The sequence below is a fragment of the Perna viridis genome, chromosome 1 (assembly GCF_037379345.1).
Source record: "Perna viridis isolate PV_CMFRI_1.1 ecotype Kerala chromosome 1, ASM3737934v1, whole genome shotgun sequence".
NCBI classification, from domain to species: Eukaryota; Metazoa; Mollusca; class Bivalvia; order Mytilida; family Mytilidae; genus Perna; species Perna viridis.
In genome coordinates this window covers 52334324-52357875 of record NC_142445.1, presented here as the reverse complement: position 1 = coordinate 52357875, position 23552 = coordinate 52334324, and the positions used below count along the sequence as shown (strand labels likewise).

Below are 23552 nucleotides of genomic sequence, written 5' to 3'. Positions count from 1 at the left end.
GAGTCGAACAATTAGTCCAGGTGGTCCACGGGTCCTTGTGGCACGGTTTGAATCTATTTTTACATAGATAGCAATTGGCAGTCGCAAAACATAATATCATCACCAGAAAAAGAAAAAAATGACAATTGTCTGTCATATTTCCGAATTTCTTTAAGCAGTACCGGATATTGTCAGAGTTACAGTGTGTAAATGCTGAACTTTATCTTGCTATATCATGTTATGAATTGTTTCGGTTATCTGTCAGTATTTGATTTTGTCTATCTATATTTAATAACCACAACCCTCAGGATTAATATTATAATAAAAGACACGAGTCGAGTTTTATATTGAAATGTTCTGTTAACTAACAAAGGAAAATATAATTTTAAAATGTTTCAAGTGACCCTTTAACCACATTAGCAAATAATCAAAACAAAATGACTTCCGACTTCTTTTATTGTAGCCAACTGCCAGTGAATAAACCAAGTTCAATTGGCAAATTTTATCGGCACACACCGCAGGGAGACGCAAACGATGTTGTCTGGATTCAAAATAGCTAAACATTTAGTACTCATAACTTAACTCCTTTCATAACGAGAAATAACAGACTTTCAAATTTAGTGATCCACTTAATATGGTAGTCTATATATTCTGTATCTATCGTATGATCAATATTTAACACCAACATGATGCATGTCCTCTACTGCAATAACTATTGAGAATAATTATAATCAAGAAGGACGAAAGGCGACTCAATACATACTATAGCAATTCCCAAAAGATCCACTAGACAAATCACTCTACAACCACTCTTTAACCAGATAATTGTCAACTAGTAAGATGGATTGGTCACATCCTGCGAAGAGATCAAGATAGCACTTCAATGGACATCTAAGGGGAGTGGAAAATCTGGAAGACATAGAAACACTTAAGAGAAGAAGGGTAAAGAAATGAAAATGGATGGGGCACACGACAAAAGGTTGAAGCAGGGATAATCGGGGCATCGTCCTTTTGCGTCAATTGGATAAAAAGATCGTTGTTAAATTGCACCAACCGAAAGGAGTACTGGCGCAAAAGGAAAACGCCCGGTAAACGACATATTGAGATGGGAAGGGATAGAGTTATTGAACGCATCATGAGTCCATAAGGGCCCAGAGCTGATAGGTATATATGTATGTACAGTATGTAATATACCAAAGAGGTCTATTAGACTGGTCAGACGGAAAAACGAAAGGACAAAGTACTAAAATAAAACAAATAAAAGCAAAACGAACATTATAAAAATGTAGTAATACATTTGGTATACATGTATTAACTTCTAAAATTAAGGTCGCTTTGAAATTACATCCGCGGATGAATCAATCGTGATTAATCTGAGGACTTGGGGAAAAGTACTGTGTTTGTAAGTAATTTATTCTCTACACAACATTAAAGCCTAGTGAATTTTTCTATTAACTTAGTTGTATATCCAAGTGGATACAAAGTTATTAGTGTTCAAAACGTGACTAATTTCGGCTCGAAGACAAACATTTTGAGATATGCGATAAATGAACTTCATAAAGTGTCAAAACACCAACCTTCATCAAAGAATAAACCATATGAAATTCATTTTTATGTTTTAAATATTTTCTTGCTTGTAATATATTTCAGTGGTGTCATTGAACTATTTCATAGCTACCTGTCAAGTGGTGTAATGATAAATGATATTTAACTGTGAAACATTCTCTTTCTGTGAAACTGAAAACTTCTTGTTAAAGCTACAGTTTTTTTGAGTTAGTTTTTATGTGTTATAACAAGAAGTAATATTAGACAGGGAGTGTACTGTTGGTGACACAGGTAAAAACTGGAAAAAAAAAGAGAAATGCTTGCAAAATGGAATTTACTTTCCCATCTGATAACATGATCATTTTGACCCTATTTTTTTATTTGGATCATATTCAAAAGGGCAGTTAACAGTGGACATATGTTATAAAGATTATTCGAAAGTTACATTAAATTTTATTCAGTGATTTAGGTGTAGATGCAGATAACAGAAGGGAAACTCTCTGCATAACTGAACTACACATCCCTATCGCTATTTACCCCCCCCCCTCCCCACTTTGAAAGTTTGATTTAGAAATCTCATAGAAAATGGACTACATAAATATAGTACATAATGTACACATAAATAAACAATATGACTAATAGTTAAGTAAGGATTCAGAGTAGATACATTATGCTTTATAGTTACACTTTTCATTAACCTTGTGATTTTTATGTGAAAGTGTGTAAGAGATAGGCATGTACCCAGAAAATCAAAAACAACAATTTTCACAAGACTTTAGATTCTTTAGTATATCACAAGTTTGTATATACAGTCTATAGTATGAAATGGCTTTATATATCTAACCTGCCAACAAATAATTAACAATTCTGGTATAAAATAATAAGCACTCATATCTATATAGCAAATTGCAATACAAGAAAGCAATAACAAAGCATGTCATGTAAAAAACAATTTTATTTAATACTTTTCTCTGTCTCCCAAACATCATATTAGATAAAAATACACGAAATTAGAATAAAAATGAATGAAAAATTCTTCCCTTAGTGCTTCATAAGTAACGATTCAGTAAAACTGATTTGTTTTGAGATAAACTGATGAAATACTGATTAAGACAAGTAATTATATACTGAATGACATGTTAACAATCAAATATGACATGATGAAAAATGTCCACTGTATTAATGTTAAATTATTGTTTATAGTGTAAATAATGAATCTTACAATGAATTTTTGCCAATTAATGGTTTTTAATTTGGACTAAGTTATTCAAAATAATCACCTTTTGGACAGATTTTGTGTCATCACATGTGAAGCAGTGTAAATTATCCAAAAGTTTGTTTTTGAATAACTTTGCCTTAACTTAAAACATTCCAAAAAGTTAAATTTCTAACCATTTTCATTCCAATTAAGTGGAAAAAGAAAAAAAAATTATCGAGATTATTTGAAGTTTAACGTAGCTCACAAGGAAAACCCCACATGCCTCTATGCAATGTATATATTAATCGAGCTTCACATGAAATTCACGTGAAATTCACATGAAATTGACATGATTTTCATGTGAAATTCACTAAACTAGAATATCATGTGAACATTTCATGCAAATTTCACATGCTCCATTCACCCGAATTTCACGTGATCTCTGTCACTTAGTTTATTTGCTCAATTCAGGTGAAAATCATGTGAAATAATTTTGCCTGTGTACTTTGTAAAAATTCCATGTGATCACAAGTTTCAAAACTAACCCATAACTAATTATAATTGGTAGTTTAAACATTCAATGCACTTCAAGTTGGTGAACAATAGCACTCCAAGAAATTTTCATTCAAATTTCTTTAGACTTCTGAAATGATTCTGATTAAAGGTCAAATTAACTGGTGCACAACAGCATTACTTAATTATTATACCATAAAAGTTTCCGTTATTTTTCCTGGAAGTGGCTTAGGAAATATGGGTATAATTGAAAAATGCCAGATTAACTATTTGAGTCACTGTCAAAGTTCATGTTTTACTAATGGAAACCCTCATTTTACTGAGATAAAAAAATCCAAATAGCTGGTGCAAACACCATACTTTACAGTTTCAGAAAAAGCTATCACATGATTAAGGAGGAATCAACAACCAATAATTGTCACAAAAAATTTGGTGGAGGTTGGTATGACAGTAAATGGATACTCTGATCATTTTATACCTTAGCTTGCCTGAAGAGATTTATACAAAAACAAAAATAAGTTCATAACTTTGGAGGTTTCAAATATGATTAAATCTTGAAATTTAAATTTTAGTTGCTTTGTACATTGTTCTAAAAATCATGCTGATGTTAATAGCAATACTAAATTGTCTAGAAAACAATATTATCAATTTGTTATAATTAAAACATACAAAATGGCTACCAGCAAAATCACAAAAAACATGAACTTTCTATTTGAACCCATTTACATACATAATATAATACTGAATTGTTCAAAAGGAAAACTTTGTTCAAATATACAACCTATTCAATCATACAATAATCTCAACGTAACATATCATTATAGACTAGCATCATATGAATAATGACTATATAAAGTATAAACAGGTGGGAAGTATCTAATGTAAATCTTCTAAATAAACAATTTGATTTCCTGACTTAGAATACATATAGTATAAAATAAAAACAATAAAACCTACTTTTACTGTAAGATGTATGTAAATTAAGGGATTATCAAGCACAAATTCAAGGAAAACCTGGCCTACACACCAATGAGAATAAAATGATTTATATAAGACTATTCCCCCTGAAAAATCTTCTCTCAGTCCATTCAGTGAGTGTTCTTTCTAATACTTGTTCTAAATTAAACTTAATAACTTTTAAAATATTCACAAAAGAATATTGTGTGCATTTATTTTTAGTATTTTAGGTAATTCTTCAAATAAGCAAAATTATCATTGAAATTTTCTTGTTTCCAGATATCAGATGGAGTTGTTTTTTTGATTTGGAATTTTCAATAAAAAAAAATTCTGACTTACAGCCTACTCAAAGCCAAAAAGAGATAGAAACAAATGATAAAAACTTGTTATTCATTAAAGAACACCTTATGGTCTTAGCTTAACAGTCATTGTCTATGTATAAAGGAAAATAAATATTGGTTTAACTGTGTAAGGGGAGATAAACCATGTAAGAAAGAAAAAAGGCAGGTATGGTATATCACAACCAGGACAACACAACCTGTGATCAAAGGGACTTCATACATCAGTGGCAGATGCAGGAGTTGCCCCCTACTATTGGAAAATGTGTCATTTTCATATGTAAAATGACAAAAAAAGGTAAATAATGTATTAGCACCCCCCTTTTTCTGAGGAATCGCAGCTGGCACCCTGCATTTTCAAAGTGTTTTGATCCCGCTCTGTACTTTTAGTTACTACATATCTATGAAATAAAGTATAAAAAATCTGGAGGTTAAAAAGATCAAAATGATCATCCTCAGTGAATCAATATCCTATTGAATGTATTTATTTACATGAATCTATTAGAAGATATGAGGATATATTAATTATAATTCAAATTAACCCAAAACAAACGTATAAAAAAAATTACAAGAAAAACATATTGAATAAACAAGGAATAATTATGAATACAAGTTCTACTTAGAGAATTTGGGTACTAGAAAGAAAGTTTATTATGAGGACAAAATAAAGTTGAATTCAAACTAGATACAAGATCACAGTCTTCAAATTTAGCCAGAGGCCCGGTGGCCCAGGCCCCTAAAATCTGCCTAGGGCCCCTAAAATTTAGTTCTTAGGAAGCCCAATGGACTTCCAAAAATTTGGGGTGTTGTAGTGTTCTGTTTATTGTTGGGATGATTTAGGACTTTAAAAAGAAAATGTTTTCATATAATTTCAAACTTTTTTCGGGCCACTGAAAAATCATTGGGACTTCCAATTTTTGTAACTTTGGAAGTCCTAATTGGCTTCTGTCTGAAAAAGTTAACGATCAAAGAAGGAGAGGGCAGATTGTAATTGAAACTAATTTCCGCTCAAAGAAGAAAAAACTGCTTAAAAAACCAAATATGGCTTCTCAGACAAAAGGTAAGAAATCTGTATCAGCAACTGTTCTAAAAGAGTAATAAAATAGTACCTCAAATATGTTATTCTATCATTTAAATACATATTGCATTGATAATTCATAGGCCCAATCAGTTTAGAACATGATATCATTCCATAGAACTTTTTTTAGTGCAAGGAGTAAACTGGTTGTTAAATATCAAATTTTTAATGAACACTACTGTCACTTATATTAATACAGTTGGCTTTATTGTCCCAAATCTAACGTCCAATAATGAAAAAATATTAAAGTGGTTGAATCCATAAGTTCATGTTTGGATTTTCCATTTTAAGAGGCACATTACAATGTTCATCTCTATAAACCTCAGATTTGCTTGTTAAAAAATTAAGCATTTATGTCATGGCTGTAGCTTATCTCAATATACAAAAAAACAGCATAGCAAAATTTCTTTATAGGCTTGTTTGATAATGGTGGTTACCACTGTAGCTTACTAGTAGATGAACTATTGATGGCATGGCATTCTTTACATTATGGAATTAGCATATCTGATGAATGGGACTTTCCCTTGTCACATGATTATCACGAGTTTCCTGACTGAACACAATGGCTACATAAACATGCAGTTCTATGCATACTACCACAGGGGGTTCAGGATATAATTTCTAGTGATTGTTTTTTGACACACTTTCATCTATTTGCCCAACGTTTCATTGACTCTTCCCAGTCATTATTTTCATTGTCCTCATCATCTGTTCTAATGTAGGACTCTGCATCTGAATGCAGAAAGCTCTCTTCATCTGTAGAAAAATTACTGGATGTCATTCTTGAAGGTAGTTCCTACAAACAGATGTGGAATAACTTGATTAATTACAAGGACATCCTATATATGTAGATACTCCGAAACATGAATGGGTCAAATTGTTCTGTTGGAAGTGACATGCATTGATTTTGAAATGACATATGCAGTAAGGAATAAGATAAAATGTAACCTGGCAGCCCGGGTAATATTTTCGTTCCACAAGTTTTTCTCAAATATGACCCCAGGTCACCAGTGACATCTTATGTCTTTTGATTGGCTGAGTGGATATGATGTTATTTTATTTATTTTATACCTTCTAATTTTCAAATTTAAAAAAGCAATGTTTAAATATTTCTTTCAAATTACTTAGATTACCTATTGATACAAATGCACAATGAATAAGGTATTTTAAATAATTTCATCTTGGTTTTTACTTTATTTCATAAACGACAATTTACTCATATATTTTGCATATCCGTCACTGGTGACCTGAGTCTATATTTTTAGCGATCCTAGGGTTGCTTATGATATAGACCAGGAAACCAGATTAGATCAAATGAGGCCATGAAGTCATCAGTGTTTACTCCATGTGTGTAGCTTGGAACTTCTGCAGATGTGGAAGCCTGAGTCTTTAAGGCAAGTTTAGACACCTTGTTTTACTTAGACATTTTATAAAATATATTCTCACTAGAGTAAACAAGGAATTGCTTATCAGTTGAATTTGAATTTTCAACTAGCTTACAGAAAAAGCAAATACTCTGTTGAGGTAGATACAGCTTGTTGCCTTTTGTCTTATTTATTAAAATGTTTGTATCCAAATTCACCAGATTTTTAAGATCCTTTTATTGTTTAACTTTTTTCTATATATCAGTTAATTTTCTTTTTTTGCTTCATTTATTTTGGGGCCTTTTACAGCTTGCTTTATGGTATGGGTTTTGCCCCTAATTAAAGATTGTGTGGTGACTTGTAGAAGATTAGTTGTTTTTTACTTGGTTTTTGGTGGATGACTGCCTCATTGGCAATCATACCACATCTCCTATTTTATACTATATCCAAGCTTGATACACATCTTAGCTTTGATCTTAATTAAGTATTTGACACAGTATTGAGTAAATGTTATGTCTGACCTTATAGCACTATAAGTAGCACTAGTATGTCTTACTGAACAGACACTAAGGTTAAAATTAAAATTACTTTACAAATGTTCTACAAAATTTATTTGGAATAAAATATTGCTTTTAATGTGTTGAAATTAAGAAAGAAAAATCATAAAAATATGTATGATATTTCACCCACGAAGGGAACAGAATCCAGATTTATTACAGGAAACCTGTTTTTGGTGAGGTCTATAGTCACATATTTGTAGGCCAAGTGATAATCTTTAATCAAGAAGAAATTGAGTCATCTCCAATTGCACTTTATAAAATAATCATTTTCTTTTTGATTTTTATATTTTGTTTACTTATTTGCTTTGATACTTTGTTTATAACAACAACCCTTGTTTATTGAACCACATCAATTGCATGAAACTTTCTACATTAACATGAATGCCTGGAAATGCATTTTTGGTTATATCAGTAAACAGAATAAAAAAGATGCATCAGATTTGGTTGGTTCATAACATTTCATCTTTATTTAAGGATTGTTTTGTTTTTGTATGTGATGCAAACCAAATAACCTGCGTATTATATAGTGTGTACCACAGGCATTGAGTTTATTTCAAATAAACTGAAAAAAATATAACTGTCATTACTTATTATTTAATTTAAGTACCCAAATTCAGCAAGTGAATTATTATGTTTGATGATGTCACAGACATTACAAAATTTGGTTTATGAGATGGCAAACAGAATTTTTCATCCAATCAGAAACCATGTTACTTCTGAAATTAAATCATGCTAGAATAACTCAATAGCATGATATAGGTGTTCAGAATCATCAATTGACAACATTCCTCATTTCCTTCATGCTTTCCAGCATTACATGGCATTTGATTTACAATTTTAATCACAGTAATGGTCACAAAAACTATGTAACAATATGTTTAACAAATTTCTATCAGATTATGAATTAGGTGGTGATGACCTCATTAATTTATTACCATGACTAAGCAGTTTCTGCAACATGGGTAAAATACTAGTAGCTAATTTAGATAATTATAGTGATAATCATGGCTAATTAAAGTATTTTGGGACAATCAGACCTTAATATGGAATACAAAGAATTGGTTTTTATTACAGACAGGACAGATAACATGTCTGAAGGGGTGTCACCATCATATGTTTATCAGCACAAATATCTTCACTATGTATACAATTTTAGATTACTAAAAGTATGTACTTATGACAGCAAAAAGATAAGTTTGATAAGCAGAAATTCATATCAGATATAATAAATATTCATCCATAAAAGGAGGTGCACTTCTTTTATCATGTACATAAAAATTGTGCAAAGTCTGAAAAATATTGGTTCAATACTTTTTGATTTACAGATTACACAAAGTTAAGTATCCCCTAAGAAAGACAGATGGTCAGATAGAGTTGAGTGGCTAATAGAGCTGTTTTCTCAGTTCCTCCTGCAGGTAAAAAACATACCTCTGAAAACTGTCAATGAAAGAAGTATTTAGCCTGAGCATATTTTATCTGATTTCAGTGAAGTAAACAGGTTTAAATAATTTGACTAAGTTATCTATTATACATTTCATCTACTACATGTACAATGTAAACGAAACAAACCTTTGGATGATTATCATAAAGTTCAGCATCATCTTCATCACAGTCACTTTTAACAATACTATCATTGTCTGTAACTACACTGCTGTCATCTGTTCTAACATAGGAGGAGTTCATATCCATTGGTATAGAACTGTAACATACAGATACAACCAGGTTTCAGCATGTTTCTCCGCTGAGCATTAGTTTTTATGTGGTTTATAAAAGATTATCTGCTAAGAGTGGAAAACTTTTGTATTTGGTTGTACATGTGTCCGCCATTATAGATACTGTCATGATGTGATCATTTTGTCCTATTTTATAAGGCAATAAAATCTTATTCTCATTTCTAATTTACTTTACTTTACATCTGGCTTTGACTGAAATCATTCAGAAGATTGTAAAACAGTAGAAAAATAGGTAATGAAACTCAAATAAGATTTCAGTTTTAGGTTAAGAAGTTGACATTAAAAAAATATTTTTTAGGTGACCCTTATAGAATTGTGCCTATAACTCCATTCATGATGAATTGTCAATGTGCTGAATGGATTTATTTCAAATGTACTTGGATTTAACTTTTAGAAAAACATCCTATGATTATATACTCAGGTCTACAGGCAAAATATTTTGACATAATTTTCACTTGTATTAAAAGGATAAATAATTGGAAAGATTGAATAACTACAATATGATAACAAGTGCTGAAAAATGCCTTAATTTGTTCTTAACACGTTCTTGGCACGAGTGAACATATTTTGGTTACTTACGATAACCAATGGATTATCCTATTTATTACATAGATTTCCTCCATTATTCATTGTAGTTTCAACATGAATTTTAAATTTCGTGAACAGCAGATTGACATTCGTGTTGTAACATTTTGGCAAAAGATAAAATGTTATGAGCCCAAAAGTGAAATTACTTAATTTATTTCAAAGTGAGAATTATCAAATTTTTTTACACTTGGAACATTCCATAAATCACTGTTATCTGAATAATATCTATTTTGCAACAGTTTTAGTGAAATTTATGTGAATCAGGCCTTCACATAGAAAATGTGTGAGGTAAATTTTACATCCAAATCACTTAATTTCATGTCAGTTTTATGTGAATTTCACATAAATGGAATAAATTTCACATGAACTATTTTTGCCTTTTTGTGTATAGTATAAATTTGTTCACATATCATTCATTTTTCAGTTTATGAATGTGATAAATGCTTGTTTCTTTAAATTATCTCAATTAACAGTGAGCAATAAATATAGTGATAATTGTTATCTGTTACGTATCAATATTTATAATGCTGAGGAAAAGACATTATCACTGATAAAAAGGCTGTCATTATCACTGATAATAAGGCTGTCATAATCACAGATAAGAAGGCTGTCATTATCTGGAACTGCTAGAGTAGAGTCTAATATAAAAGCAAGCTTGTTTTTCACAACCATGGGTAAATGGGTAATCCAATATTAGAATCATTTCAATACTAAAATATGTATCCAATAGAAGTATACAATACTGAACCTTTCCTGCTAATTTTCTAAGCAAGCTCAGTTGGTACTGCAACACTTTCCCATAAGAATTGGTTGAAAACTGCCGGAGTTTTAAAATATGGTGTTGCATTTACCTCGCAGAAATTGCCAACTAAGTCTGCCCAGAAAATAAGATTGAGAGCACCTATTGTACAGTTAATTTCTGATAAAAACATATTGTTTAAAAAGGAGAACATGTGTAGGCTGACATTTTCATCCTGGTGGGGTTGTCATCTCTTTCACATATACACCATACCTATTTGAGTTATATTCTAATTCTATACTTTGGTCATGATCCTGAAGTTTCAGGGGTATGGATACTTACTTATCATTTTCATTATCACTATGATTGGCACTGCTACAGTTACTATGCTGTCTCCTCTTCCTGAGTTTAGCTATAAAATCTTGTTCCTGGTCCAATCTCTTTAGTACTTCCTGCTGCCAATTATCCATATCTTCCTGGGTCTTAGTAACATAAGCATCTGCTAACTCTACATTAGCTGTGCAATCAAAATAACAAAGATTTATCAAATTTATACTTAAAAAACAACTTTTTTTCATAGAATTTTTTCATAAGTTTCTACATGCAAACCATTTCAAGAAACTGAACACAAATCCCAAAGACAATAATAGTTGCCTTTTGTAGCATACCACTTAGAGTAAATTTGATCTATAATTCATATATTTCCCATTTAATTTGGTAAATGACTGACACAGAAATTTTAGCAATACCCATAAACCACCATAAAAAAAAATAATAAAATAAAACAGAAATTTATAGTATTGCAAATATTCACATCCTGGAATTTCACATCAACATGAATAAGGGGAACAAAAAATAACTAGGATAATTTAAGATAAACAAACATATCAGTATAAAACAACCTCAGCATGTGGCATATTGTAAATCATCTACAGTACTGTACCAAGGAGACTGAATTTACCATGTAAATAATTTAATTGATTTTGAGCTGACAATATTATATCATACTCGGAAACTTTTACTACCTTTATGGTCATCAAGTTACAGAATTCAATACATAGACAAGCTTATGTCAACACAGAGGTGTACCTTAGAGCATAATCTAGCACTGAATGTGTGGGTTTTACATTTAAAGGTAATATACTGGTATTACATCAAAAATTTGAACTGCTAAGTCTTTTTTTTTCTTATTTTATAAATGCGATTTATCTGTCCGAAATACCAAAGAATTGGAAGTTGTTTAATGTCAACTAATCAATGGGGACTATTAGTCTTAAAATCTTATCTTTCAAAATACTCAAAGCATAATTTAGAACATCACAGCTTAAAACATTTAAACCATGATAACTTATTGCTGAAAGGAAGCCTAGATTATATCTGATAAATTTAATAGTCACTGGTAAAGAAACTTATTTGAAAACTCAACCATACTATATATATGTTTACAGCTAAGTTTCGATAATTAAACAGACAAATGACCTACTATCATAAAGAAAAAAAAATGTCTCCTCTGTGACAAAGAGTAATCAAGGGAACCAAGATTCTGGTGGAAATCAAAAGAATGTAATCCAAGAACAAAGACCAGACATGGAAAACAGACAAACACAACAAAGAAGATAAAGTAACTAAAACAATACATGCAAAGTAACAAAAGTAAAAGAGCCACTTGGTCTCAACTACAAACTGGGGAAATGGACCAGGTGCACCGGTCGGGTAAATTGACTCAGTATTAGACAATAACTTTCTTTATGCCATTTAGAAAGAAGGAACTATGAATAACTAACTCACTTTGATAATCACATTAAGCATACTATGACATTTACTATTTTTTTTGTACTTCAGTTCAGTCAATGGACAATGACGGGATGTGTATATGCATAAAATCATTCAAATCTGTGCTACACTAATGCTTCAGCATCTTCACTGTAGGTTTTTCCATTGGTGGATTAAGGGGTCACAGGGGGTCAAGCCACTCTTTATGCTGGAATATTCTGGTTAACTGTGGTTTCATTTAATTTTCAGGGTATAAATTTTCATGGAAAGAAGAAATAAAACATTTCTTTGGGTATTTGAATTCATGGTTTGTGGGTCAATAGATTCCTCTGTATTCCAGTAAGAAGCAAACTCAAACATTTTGAAGGCAATTATTTTGGCATATACAGGTTTCAAAACACTGTGAATTGAGATGAACTTGCTTTAATTATGAATGGAAATACCATATATGATACATCCATGGGGAAACTATTATTCCCATTTTAAAGTCCCTGATTACAAGTAAAAGATCTGATAGGTCAAAACTCTTTAAAAGTTTGTATTATTCAGTGATTATCACAAACTCCTACATTTACTATCTGAGATATTCCAGATCATTCAATGCACTATATCTGTATATGTATCACCATTTAATCAGTATGCTTTATACTGATGACAACTGAAGGTGATTTTATCATGGTTTACCTGAAAACCTGTCAAAACCAAAGACTTTGATCACTAAAATCTAAAATCCATATCTTGGGTAAACTTAAAACTGACAATCAAGTAAACTACTACCATCCTAAACCTTACTCTGAGTAAACTAAAAACAATAGAATCCCATCTGTGAGGAAACTAAAAACAATCATATCCCATCTGTGAGGAAACTAAAAACAACTGAATCCCATCGGTAAGGAAACTAACAACAATCGAATCCCATCGGTGAGGAAGCTAAAAACAATCATATCCTATCGGTGAGTAAACTATAACCTTTTTCAACCTAGCTCCAAGTAAACTAAACATCCCTCACAATCTAAACCCTGAGAAAAATTAAAACCTGTTTAAATGCATCATGTTTTATGTACACCATATCAGGCTCCTAGGAATTCATTTAGAGCCTCTGCAAAACAAACATTTGCCTAAGCCTAAAAACATCTTCAGTGCCAAAGGGCTTAAGTTTAAAATTGTTTTAATTTTAAGTATTGCTCAACTCCTTCAAATCACATGATGACCAAGTCACATGATTGTAATACCTACCTTCTGCTTCTCTCGTGTCATCTTCATCTTCACTACAGCTTTGTTCTGAATAAAAGAAAATGATTTCTACCTTAGGAAAGAAACTGAACTTATTTTCATCAAGCACCTTGTCAGACTGATCACAGACAGATACTGTCCCTCTGGACAATACAGTACAACAATGATTCTTCAGTAAATAGTGATTTTAGGCAAGATTAGCTGTCTATTGATTCTCAATTAAGGTCATAATACAGTAGATAAGGGGGCTGCCAAACAAAGCTTAGGTAGTTCACTAGATAAACTTCACTGCATAAAACCTTTTGGTGACTATTCTTAACTTAACTTCCATAGCCTAAGCATTACCTAACACTATCAAAACAGTGGTTATCAATTTTTTTATGAATTAAATGCATTAGAAGAGAGATTAAACTTTCTGGAAAGGATTTAAATATAATTATTATTATTAATAATTTAAAGTATAATAATAATAATAATTTAAATATAAATGAACCTGTAACATTTAAAATAAAAACCCAAGCAAACAAGTAATAAAATATGACTGCTTCATACCAGAATTAAGTTCCTTTACCAGTGAACCCATTGCACTAGTAACAGAATCTGCAGCACACAGTAAATCATTCCTCAGCATTCGCACATTATCAGCAGATGTTGGTTGGCTGAAGGCCTCAATAACATCCCCACCAACACAAGACAGAGTGGAAGATTCCATTCCAGGGGAGGTTGGCACTGATGATTCTGACTTGGTACTAATTGGTCCAGCAAATGATTGTGATTGGCTAACATGTGACCTTGTACTGCCATTTAAGGTTGATCTAGGAGAGGTAGGATTTGTCTAAAATGGAAGATACATGTACTTATAAATTAACAACATAAAATTATTCAAAGTAAGGAAATTACTGAAATTGTTGTGTACTTAATGAAAATTGTGGCTCATGGTGATGGATACACTATTAAATATTCATGTACTTGTTAACTCTTAACCCTTGTCGTGCTGAGCCAGGATACATCTTGGCTTGGCCGTGTTTTCACTTCATTGGTTCTGGCAGTGTTAATCTTAGTTCATGAAAGCACAATTTCTTTCCATCTGCAAGCAGCGTGACTGTGCTTTAAAATATATAGAGTTTGTTAAAAAAAATAATGACTTGAGAGCTGAAAAAAGAGGTCACGAGTTTCCACTGCTCAAATAAGTGAGATTTTTTTTTTTTGGAGTAGAACTCATTTCTTGCCCCCTCACCACAGCAGAATTAATCTACAGTGCTTTATTTTGCCTTGAATCTAAATAAGAATGATGTCTCTCACCACCATTACTATGTTGACCCTTTGTATTAACTACTTCCTTTTTTACGCCAAACAGGCAGTGGAATCAATGTGCTTTGGTTCCTGTCTTGTTCCTGTTAAACCCCAAATCTAGCAAAAAATGGCCAAAAATGGCCAAAAATGATCTATTTCAAGTGACAGACCCAATTTACCAAGTCAGCCCATCCACTCTCCAATCACTTCCTCACCCCATCCACAGCACCGTGATCACCTATCTTTAACTTACATATATAACAAACAGCATCAGTACCATTGAGCAATTAATAATAAATATCGAAATGTAGACATTTTTCCAGAACAATTCAGCACGACAAAGGTTAAATTATGGTTATATCAGATATGCTGAACTGAACACGTATTTGTCATATCACATCATGAAGTACTAACAAGCAACAGACCAGTTAATGCCTTTTGATTAATAATACTTACACTACATTTTAACAGATTTTTTTTCAAATCATTGAAAAAAAAACACCAAAAAACCAAAAAAAATGAAAACGCAAAATAATTTAACATCTTCAAAAATCTTGTTTAAAAGACTTCGATAACTCCTTGCAATCATGACTGTGGATTCTATGACCATTGTTAGACTCAGGCAACACCAATAGTAAGGCATCAGTCATTAAGGATGGTAAAAATGCTTAGAGATATTTTGAAAGACCATTGACTTGTTTATATCTAGCCAATAAAGTCATTAGACAATCTCCGCAAGACAAGGATAATATAAGGAGATTCACAATACAATCTTTGTACAAATTAGACAATAATATCATCATTCAAGTTACACTTAATATACCTTCAGCAGTTTCATCAAGCCTTCTAATTGTACCATTAATTCTTTTCGACTCTCCTGCAATGCTTGCATACGTGATTCTAGTTCATCTTTCCGCTGTCGCAGCAGCCGTAATTCTGCTAATAATGTAGGATTGTATTGGGCCTCAGCGGTGCTCTTGGCATGAGCTTCCTGTTCTGCACGTAATCGTTGTATTTCTCTCATTATTTCCCTGTTTAGCAAAAGTTATAAAGTTGCATGATTTTTAGTAAATGAGAACAAAATACCTTAAAGTGAGAGATCAATAATAATCTTTAACACATTTCTATCTATAACAAGAATAACATCATAGAATCATGCTGTCAGATTTCAAATTTCTGCCTAAAATCAATACTATTATAAAAATTGTTTTAAAAATTTTAAACAAACATTTTTGAAATCGAACAAGTGGTTAAAGCAGCCTTAAATCTATTGAAGTTTTTAAAGCTTTTGTGATATTACATGATATTTCTGTAAAAAACATCAATGATTTAAATGATTCACTCTATATGGTTTGAAAAGCACTATATAAACATCAGAAAGATTATATTTCTACCAAAATATGCATTCATGAGTAAAAGTTACATACTTTCAGTTGCAACTAATTAACTCTAACCATAACACAAATCTTAGACTTGTAACTTTGCAAAGGTTTTATATTACTATAGATTATGTAATATATTATTATAAAAATCCATTCAAGCCTTCTAGAATTTCAGAAATTTTCCAAACAACCACAATGTACCTAAAACGTTCAATAATTAACAATTTATTGCAGCTCTGAGACCAATTACTTTCAATACTTAGAGCTTATCATTTTAATCTTTTCCATAGTATTGGTTAAAAGTTTCATGAGTTAAATATGATATTGAAAGCATAAAATATTAACTATACATGTACAGACAGTAGTGTTTTATAGACATTTACAAGTAAAATAAACCTTTGTATTGAATTAATGTAAAAACACTTTAAAATGCCACATCCTTCCTCTGTCAATGTACAACTTTGATGATAATGATGACTTGATCCAACTCTATAAGCAAGAGTTTGTACTAGCCTTCAAACTCCCAATATCACAACGTTCAACTACCCAAAGCAAGAAATCTGTGAGTGACCTCCCACAATCACAGCGTTCAACTACCCAAAGCAAGAAATCTGTGAGTGACCTCCCACTATCACAACGTTCAACTACCCAAAGCAAGAAATCTGTGAGTGACCTCCCACTATCACAGCGTTCAACTACCCAAAGCAAGAAATCTGTGAGTGACCTCCCACTATCACAACGTTCAACTACCCAAAGGAAGAAATCTGTAAGTGATGGTTCATAAGTGACACCCTGGCTTTTCAAATCATGATACACGTGTATAAGAAAATTACTGTGAACTCAGTAAACACGAAGTTGTTGTTGAATTTTTCTGAAAATGGATCCCACCATATGGAATACCTACAGGAAGGATGTCTTAATATTTCATGCTGCTGTGATGAGTAGTTGTTGAGAAAATGCAACAGAAAATAATTGCCAAATAAACATAGAAACATGGACACATGGAGACACGGACAAGGGTAAAACAGCAATACTCATTTCCTTTGGAGCAGGTGTATAAAAACTAATTTTGACAAAAAAACTAGAAAAACTGAGCAAAGCTCATTAAAAGATGCTCCCTGTTCCTTTCTCAAGAAACAATATGGTTAAAATATAATAAAGTCATTAAACTGGAACACTAATATTGCTAGAGTCTGAAGTCAAATCTCTGATATGTCATACTACAAAAATATCAAATGACTGTGATCAGTAGTTGTACAGGAAAATGCCTCAGTCCTTGATGAATGAATGACTTAATCTAATCTTATTAGCAGTAAGAAACCTTAAAAGTCTTTCTGATGGAAATACAAATTTTGGCATTATGGGTGAAAGTTTTATCCATACCACATATTCAGAGGAGTCGCCAGTGGAAAATGGAGACAGAAGGGATGTTCACTTTATATTTGTAACCTCTCAGAGCAGTCGGTATAATTTTTTTTCTACATGATGAATATACATCATAGATAAAATAAGTAAGTAGAGAGAATATGACAATATGTGTCTAAACACTTGTAATATAACTCAAGCTGTCCACCAAGTTCTATAGCAACCATGATTACATTTTCAAAAATCACACTCTAATTAATTATACTATTAATATCATATGAATTACATAGCACAAAGTAGTTTTCATTTTATCATCTGTCAGTATGCTGATTTTTTTTAATATTATTTTATAATCAATAAAAGCCTAGTGACAAAATGAAAGCTACTAATTATTTATCTACTGCATACATATTAATTTTTTTTTTGGACTTAGGTTCTACACTGGAGCGTTTGTTGCATTTCACCACATTTCTTTTTTTGAATTGTTCTAAAGACTTAAACAAAAGTTAATTGTCTAAGGTGATCCAGATTGCAGCAGCTTCCCAATACCAACCAGTGGTTTTGTCCTATTTAAAAATCTAGTCATGTTCAGTGTATTTTTTCCAAAGGTGACAAGAGAAACCTCTAATTTGACAGATTGCCATTAAGCTATCAGAAACAGACTAACATTAGTCACTGGATTACCACAAAGGGATGACTCAGTTATAGACTTCTTTCCATATTTATAATGCCAACTACAGACATTTTAACAATTAGTTCTTAAAGCCGTCATAAGAGATCCAAAACGGCAATCTTACTTATCTGGTAAAATGATTGTAAAAAGTCTTATCATTATATTAAGATATTAAAACATTCATTATGAAATCAAATATGGTGATAAATTTTGAACTATGGGCTTGAAACTGACAGAAACATCTTTTCCTAAAAAAGTGCTTTGGGCAAAAAATGGTAATGATTTTCACATTACATTCTACATATACATTTACATCATATGTGATATTGTATATTATAATATCTAAGACTTTTAAAATATACCACCTACAAATGAACTCAAAAACAGCATATACAATGCCCAAATTTTAGGTGGCCATTGTACTTGATGTAAATGCACAACCTATACCAACAATCATGTAATACACTGAATAATCTGAATGTTATCTCAGGAATACCCTCAGGTTTTCAATAACGCTGAAAAGTCTCATGAAATTTCATCTCATTTATCATAAGAGTTTTCACTTAGAAGTTGACAATGGTATACAAATGAATTTCAGATTATTCCTTTTGTCTGAGTTTAGAGTGCCTATAGGATACCTCACCTGTTCTTAGATTCTAGCTGTACTATCAGTTCTCTCTGTGCATTATTAGTGTCCAAACTGAAGTTGATTTCTGTTGGACTTCTGGCCTGAAAATATAAATGTATAATCATCAAGGATTTAAATATAGTTACAAAGTTCAAGTTCAGACTTTTTTTTAAGTAGCTGTCTTTGTAAGAATCATGCAAAATCTGAAAAATGTGATACACCTTAAAAGAGGCTACAGATTTTTATTTTTGTAATTAAGTTGTTTTATGGGTCTGTATTGTGAAATGTTCAAGTATTCATTCATATCTGCCTGCTCTTAGGAGATAATCAACATTGAAAATCCAATAGCTTCTATTGTATTTGAGTGTCATTTACAGAGTTATCTCCCTTAAATTTGAAATCTACAGTGCATTCTATATAATTTTTATCTCCTATGAACATGAGTTGCATGAAAAACCACATGTTACTCTCTGTTTACTATGACATTTTAAACAAAATATCAAAAATAAAAATATGTAGGCTTTCCAACCATGAATCACATTTTGCATGATTCTTATGTGGAGTGCTACTTAACATCTGGACCAGATGAATTAAGATTATGTTAGTAAAATAAATACCAGAAATTATTCTGTTATGACAGTACAATGTTTTTTTATTTCTATCCATTGTCATGATTTGGTTTGAAACCAAAGAGTATGTCTTCCATATAAAAAGCTGTTCTAAAGCATATGATAAACCTGCTTCCGTTTTTCCAGTGTTTTAAGCCACATAATGAAAAAAAGAAATAGATCTGGCATTCATCAATGAAGACAAACATCCTACCATAAATCATCAAAAGCCCAAATTTACCAAATTCAATGTAACTGAAGTAAACATACCCTTTGTATTAACCTGTGCAAACCAAACCCCTCAAAATTGTTTTGGTTAAGACAGGGTTTAAAATAAACTTCAATCATTATAAAAGGACTTTAAACATCAGCTGGTTTAGACAAGGTTTGGTATAATTCAGTGTTTGGTTTAGACACATTTTGGATTATTCAGTGTTTGGTTTAGATAAGGTTTAGATTATTCAGTGTTTGGTTTATACAAGGTTTGGTATTATTCAGTGTTTGGTTTATACAAGGTTTAGCATTATTCAGTGTTTGGTTTATACAAGGTTTGGTATTATTCTGTTTGGTTTATACAAGGTTTAGATTATTCTTTGTTTAGTTTAGACAATGTTTGGTATTATTCAGTGTTGGTTTAGACAAGGTTTGGTGTTATTCAGTGTTTGGTTTATACAAGGTTTGATATTATTCAGTGTTTGGTTCAGACAAGGTTGGAAATATTGTTTGGTTTATACAAGGTTTAGATTATTCTGTGTTTGGTTTAGACAAGGTTTGGTATTATTCAGTGTTTGGTTTAGACTAGTTTCACGCTATAATCTAGTAAAAAAAGACATCCGTTTTACTGTTGAAAGAAAGCAATCATTTATTTTTAATTTGCAGGTTTAAATTCTTAAAAAAGAAGGAATGTTTGTCAAATGCCACATGTGGATTATTTCCATACTTAACAATGATTTGTCACTAGCATGTGAATGACAGTAATTCCTGAGACAAGAAGTTAGGAGGAAGCACTTTATCATATCAAAAGTACCTTTGATGTCAAAGACAAATCTGTAAGCTTGAAGGCAAGCAAATTACATAACTGGCTTATTGTAGGTTTTTCCAATTTTTCCAACTTGATTACTATACAAAAGATAATGACTTTCCTCCAAAAGAAATACATAAAATCTTACAATTAAGAACAAGTTTTATATGGTTATGTCCTAGTAATCATACTTTTAACTTGTGTTATCTATATGGTAATTTTCACAGCTTCTCATAATGACTTTGGATTAAATCAAAATTGTAGTAACTGCTGCATGTTTAATGAAACAATTACATCAAAGATGTTCGCTAAAAGCCTCCACTTTAGTACGATCAAAACTAGTACAAATTTCTTCTAGTAGGCAGCTGTCAAAACATCAAACCAATATTACCTTATTTAGCAAAAGGTGTCAAAGACAGAGAGAAAAAAAAAAAAAAAAAAAAAAAACATAGTCTTGTATTCTTTGCCCATAGGCTTCTATAGTATACCTTAAATTTTCATGATTTTTAAAAAAATACAAAAGGAAATGTCAAAAATAATTTTTAGGTCCATTTTAGAAAAAAAAAGGCACGAACTTTGGTACGCCAGGACAGGTCAAACTAAAAATAGACTTTTTCTACTTTCACTTTTACTTTGAGTTCATAAAATAGACCCCTTTTCTGAATTATTTTTCATGAAAATACTGTTTTTCCTCAAAAACAAGTTTATTGTGCCATAGCTTGATATTTACCCTGTAATTTTGATGAAAAATTATAGCCATCTGCCAAGAAACAAAAACAGGAAAAGGCAAAAAGGAAGCACACTATATTTTTTAGCCTCCATGTTTTGACATACACCTGCTCAAGAATATGTAATACAAAACTGATACCAATTGATACAGAGCCTTTGTATTCAATAATAAAGTTGACAACAATATCCTGTTACCTGACTATAGGTGTGTTTGATTAGTGATGTCAAAGTGAATAATGTACTCTGGTATTACTTAAAGGCTCCAGCTATCAAGGTTCATCATTATCTTTTGACAAATATGGCCTCAATTTCACCACTACTTTCCCTCTGACTACAGACAAACCTGTTTATTTAGAAGAATTTTAAGGCATAGCATCCCCTAGATATGAGACAGTTGCATTCATTTTATGTAAAATTGTATCAAAAACTGGCCTGTCTTGTGCTAACTTAATTTTATCAGTAGATAGTGTAGTTTTATTTTCACTCAAATGATATTGATTTCATTCTTGTGTTCCAACTGCTATAGTTATATTACATATTTATACTTATGCATAGATACACCTGAAATGTAATTGTCAATGAACTTTATTTTACTTCAAAATAATATTCAATATCCTTGTTTATCTATATAGGTTATGGTTTAAAGTTTCATTAGTCTATTACTCTTCTGCCTGTCAAATTACCTATCAACAGTTGCAAAAGGAAATTTCATATAACACAAATATATTCAAATACATATTTTAAAAATAAATATTGTTATTGTATTCAATTACAAAAAAGCTATGCCAAAGCACAGGATTTACCCTTCCTTCTCTTTTGGTTTAACAAAACAAAAAATTATAAAACAATGAAAAATGGAGGAGATATTTCTTTCATGAGGATAAACATTACACCAAATAATTAAACTCCTTTCAAGCAGTTTCGTATTTTTAGACACTATCTTGACAGACCTATGAACAGCTGTTACCACTTAAGTACCTCAATATGGTAAATGTATATAATATCATAAAGAAAACAACAAGAGGAATAGGTAGTACACATACTGTGAACATGCTCACAAAAACATCCTCTGTTCACATTGGACTAAATCATTTAATCTGAATGAGACTTGATGCAAATTATCTTTACTTGTGCAAATCTACATAGGATGTCATACTGCCTTATAAGAGTTAGGTCAAATTTCATTGAGCAGTTTACAAGGTTTAACATGCAAAATTCTTAAGTTGGATTATCTCCCTTTCAGGCTCTGATCAATTATTATTTTCCTGCATGCATCCAAACCTTCCTTAAAAATATTTGTTTGATTAGGTATAAATACAAAATCTTAATAATCAGTGCTTTGAAAAGAATAATTCAAGAAAAAAACTCCTATTGCTTTAAATGCAAACCCATTTTTGAAATTATGCCCCTTATGAAAAAAACTTACAGAAATTACTGGTAAGAAGTTTTATGTATTGCTCTCTAAAGTTTGAAAGCCAAGTCCTTGTTTGCAGTTTAAAAAAAAATAAGGGTCATGCAGCATTATTTGGGCCATTTCCATATCTTGTTTACAATGTGAAAATGTGCTTAGCAGGTACATTTTGGTACTAGTTTACAAATATGATTAAAATACTAAGAAAAAAATCTGAAATATGAAAGTTAAAACAGGCAAATTATGCAGTGAAAACATGTAATATCTTTCTAATCTAATTAGATTGTAATATATTATTTGATCCAATAATTACTAATTTCTTTAATAGGGTTTGTTTTACACAGGTTTTGTAATCTACTGTTTATTTACTTCAATCTTTAAAGCAGCTATATTTTACAGTTTTCTTCTTGTCCAGTATTGTCCCTTCTATTTGCTAATTTGAAACTGATATGATGATTGATTTCTTATAAATATTTCAAACTTGTGAATAAATGCTCTTTTTAGGCAAATGAAATCAATCACCAACAATACCTGTCAGCAAAAATTTCAGCTATATTATTACACGAACATTGATAACCAATATTGCCTGGGTAGTATGGAATTAAAGTTTACAATATCCCACAGTAATCTGGTTCTGATTCAACATTTTCTTGGGATTTAATCAGTCTATTTTCATGCTTAATTTCTGCTAATCACACAGAAGATTTGGTGTGTTTAAATACAAACCAATTAAGCAAGATATCTGATTGAAATGATTATTGCCATAAAGTCATAAAGCTTTTCAGGCAGAGATGCAAAGAGTGGAGGGGAGCAAAAATACTCATCATATTTTTATATTGAAACT

The 23552-nt window shown here is 31.3% G+C and overlaps 1 protein-coding gene across 6 annotated transcripts in view; it reads right to left on the bottom strand.

The window, feature by feature from the left end:
- Positions 1–2286: 2286 nt before the first annotated feature.
- The window catches only part of LOC148629301 (dystrobrevin beta-like), a 72249-nt gene continuing 50983 nt past the window's right edge, over positions 2287–23552 (bottom strand). For all 6 annotated transcript variants that reach the window (XM_088547675.1, XM_088547649.1, XM_088547639.1 and 3 more), the window contains 7 exons: positions 18955–19040; positions 15715–15922; positions 14151–14433; positions 13602–13646; positions 10935–11109; positions 9102–9231; positions 2287–6404 (listed from right to left, as the gene is read on the bottom strand). In XM_088547675.1, coding sequence (XP_088403801.1) covers positions 6255–6404; positions 9102–9231; positions 10935–11109; positions 13602–13646; positions 14151–14433; positions 15715–15922; positions 18955–19040 — 1077 coding nt within the window. In that variant the 3' untranslated portion in view covers positions 2287–6254. The remainder of the gene's footprint in view (positions 6405–9101; positions 9232–10934; positions 11110–13601; positions 13647–14150; positions 14434–15714; positions 15923–18954; positions 19041–23552) is intronic.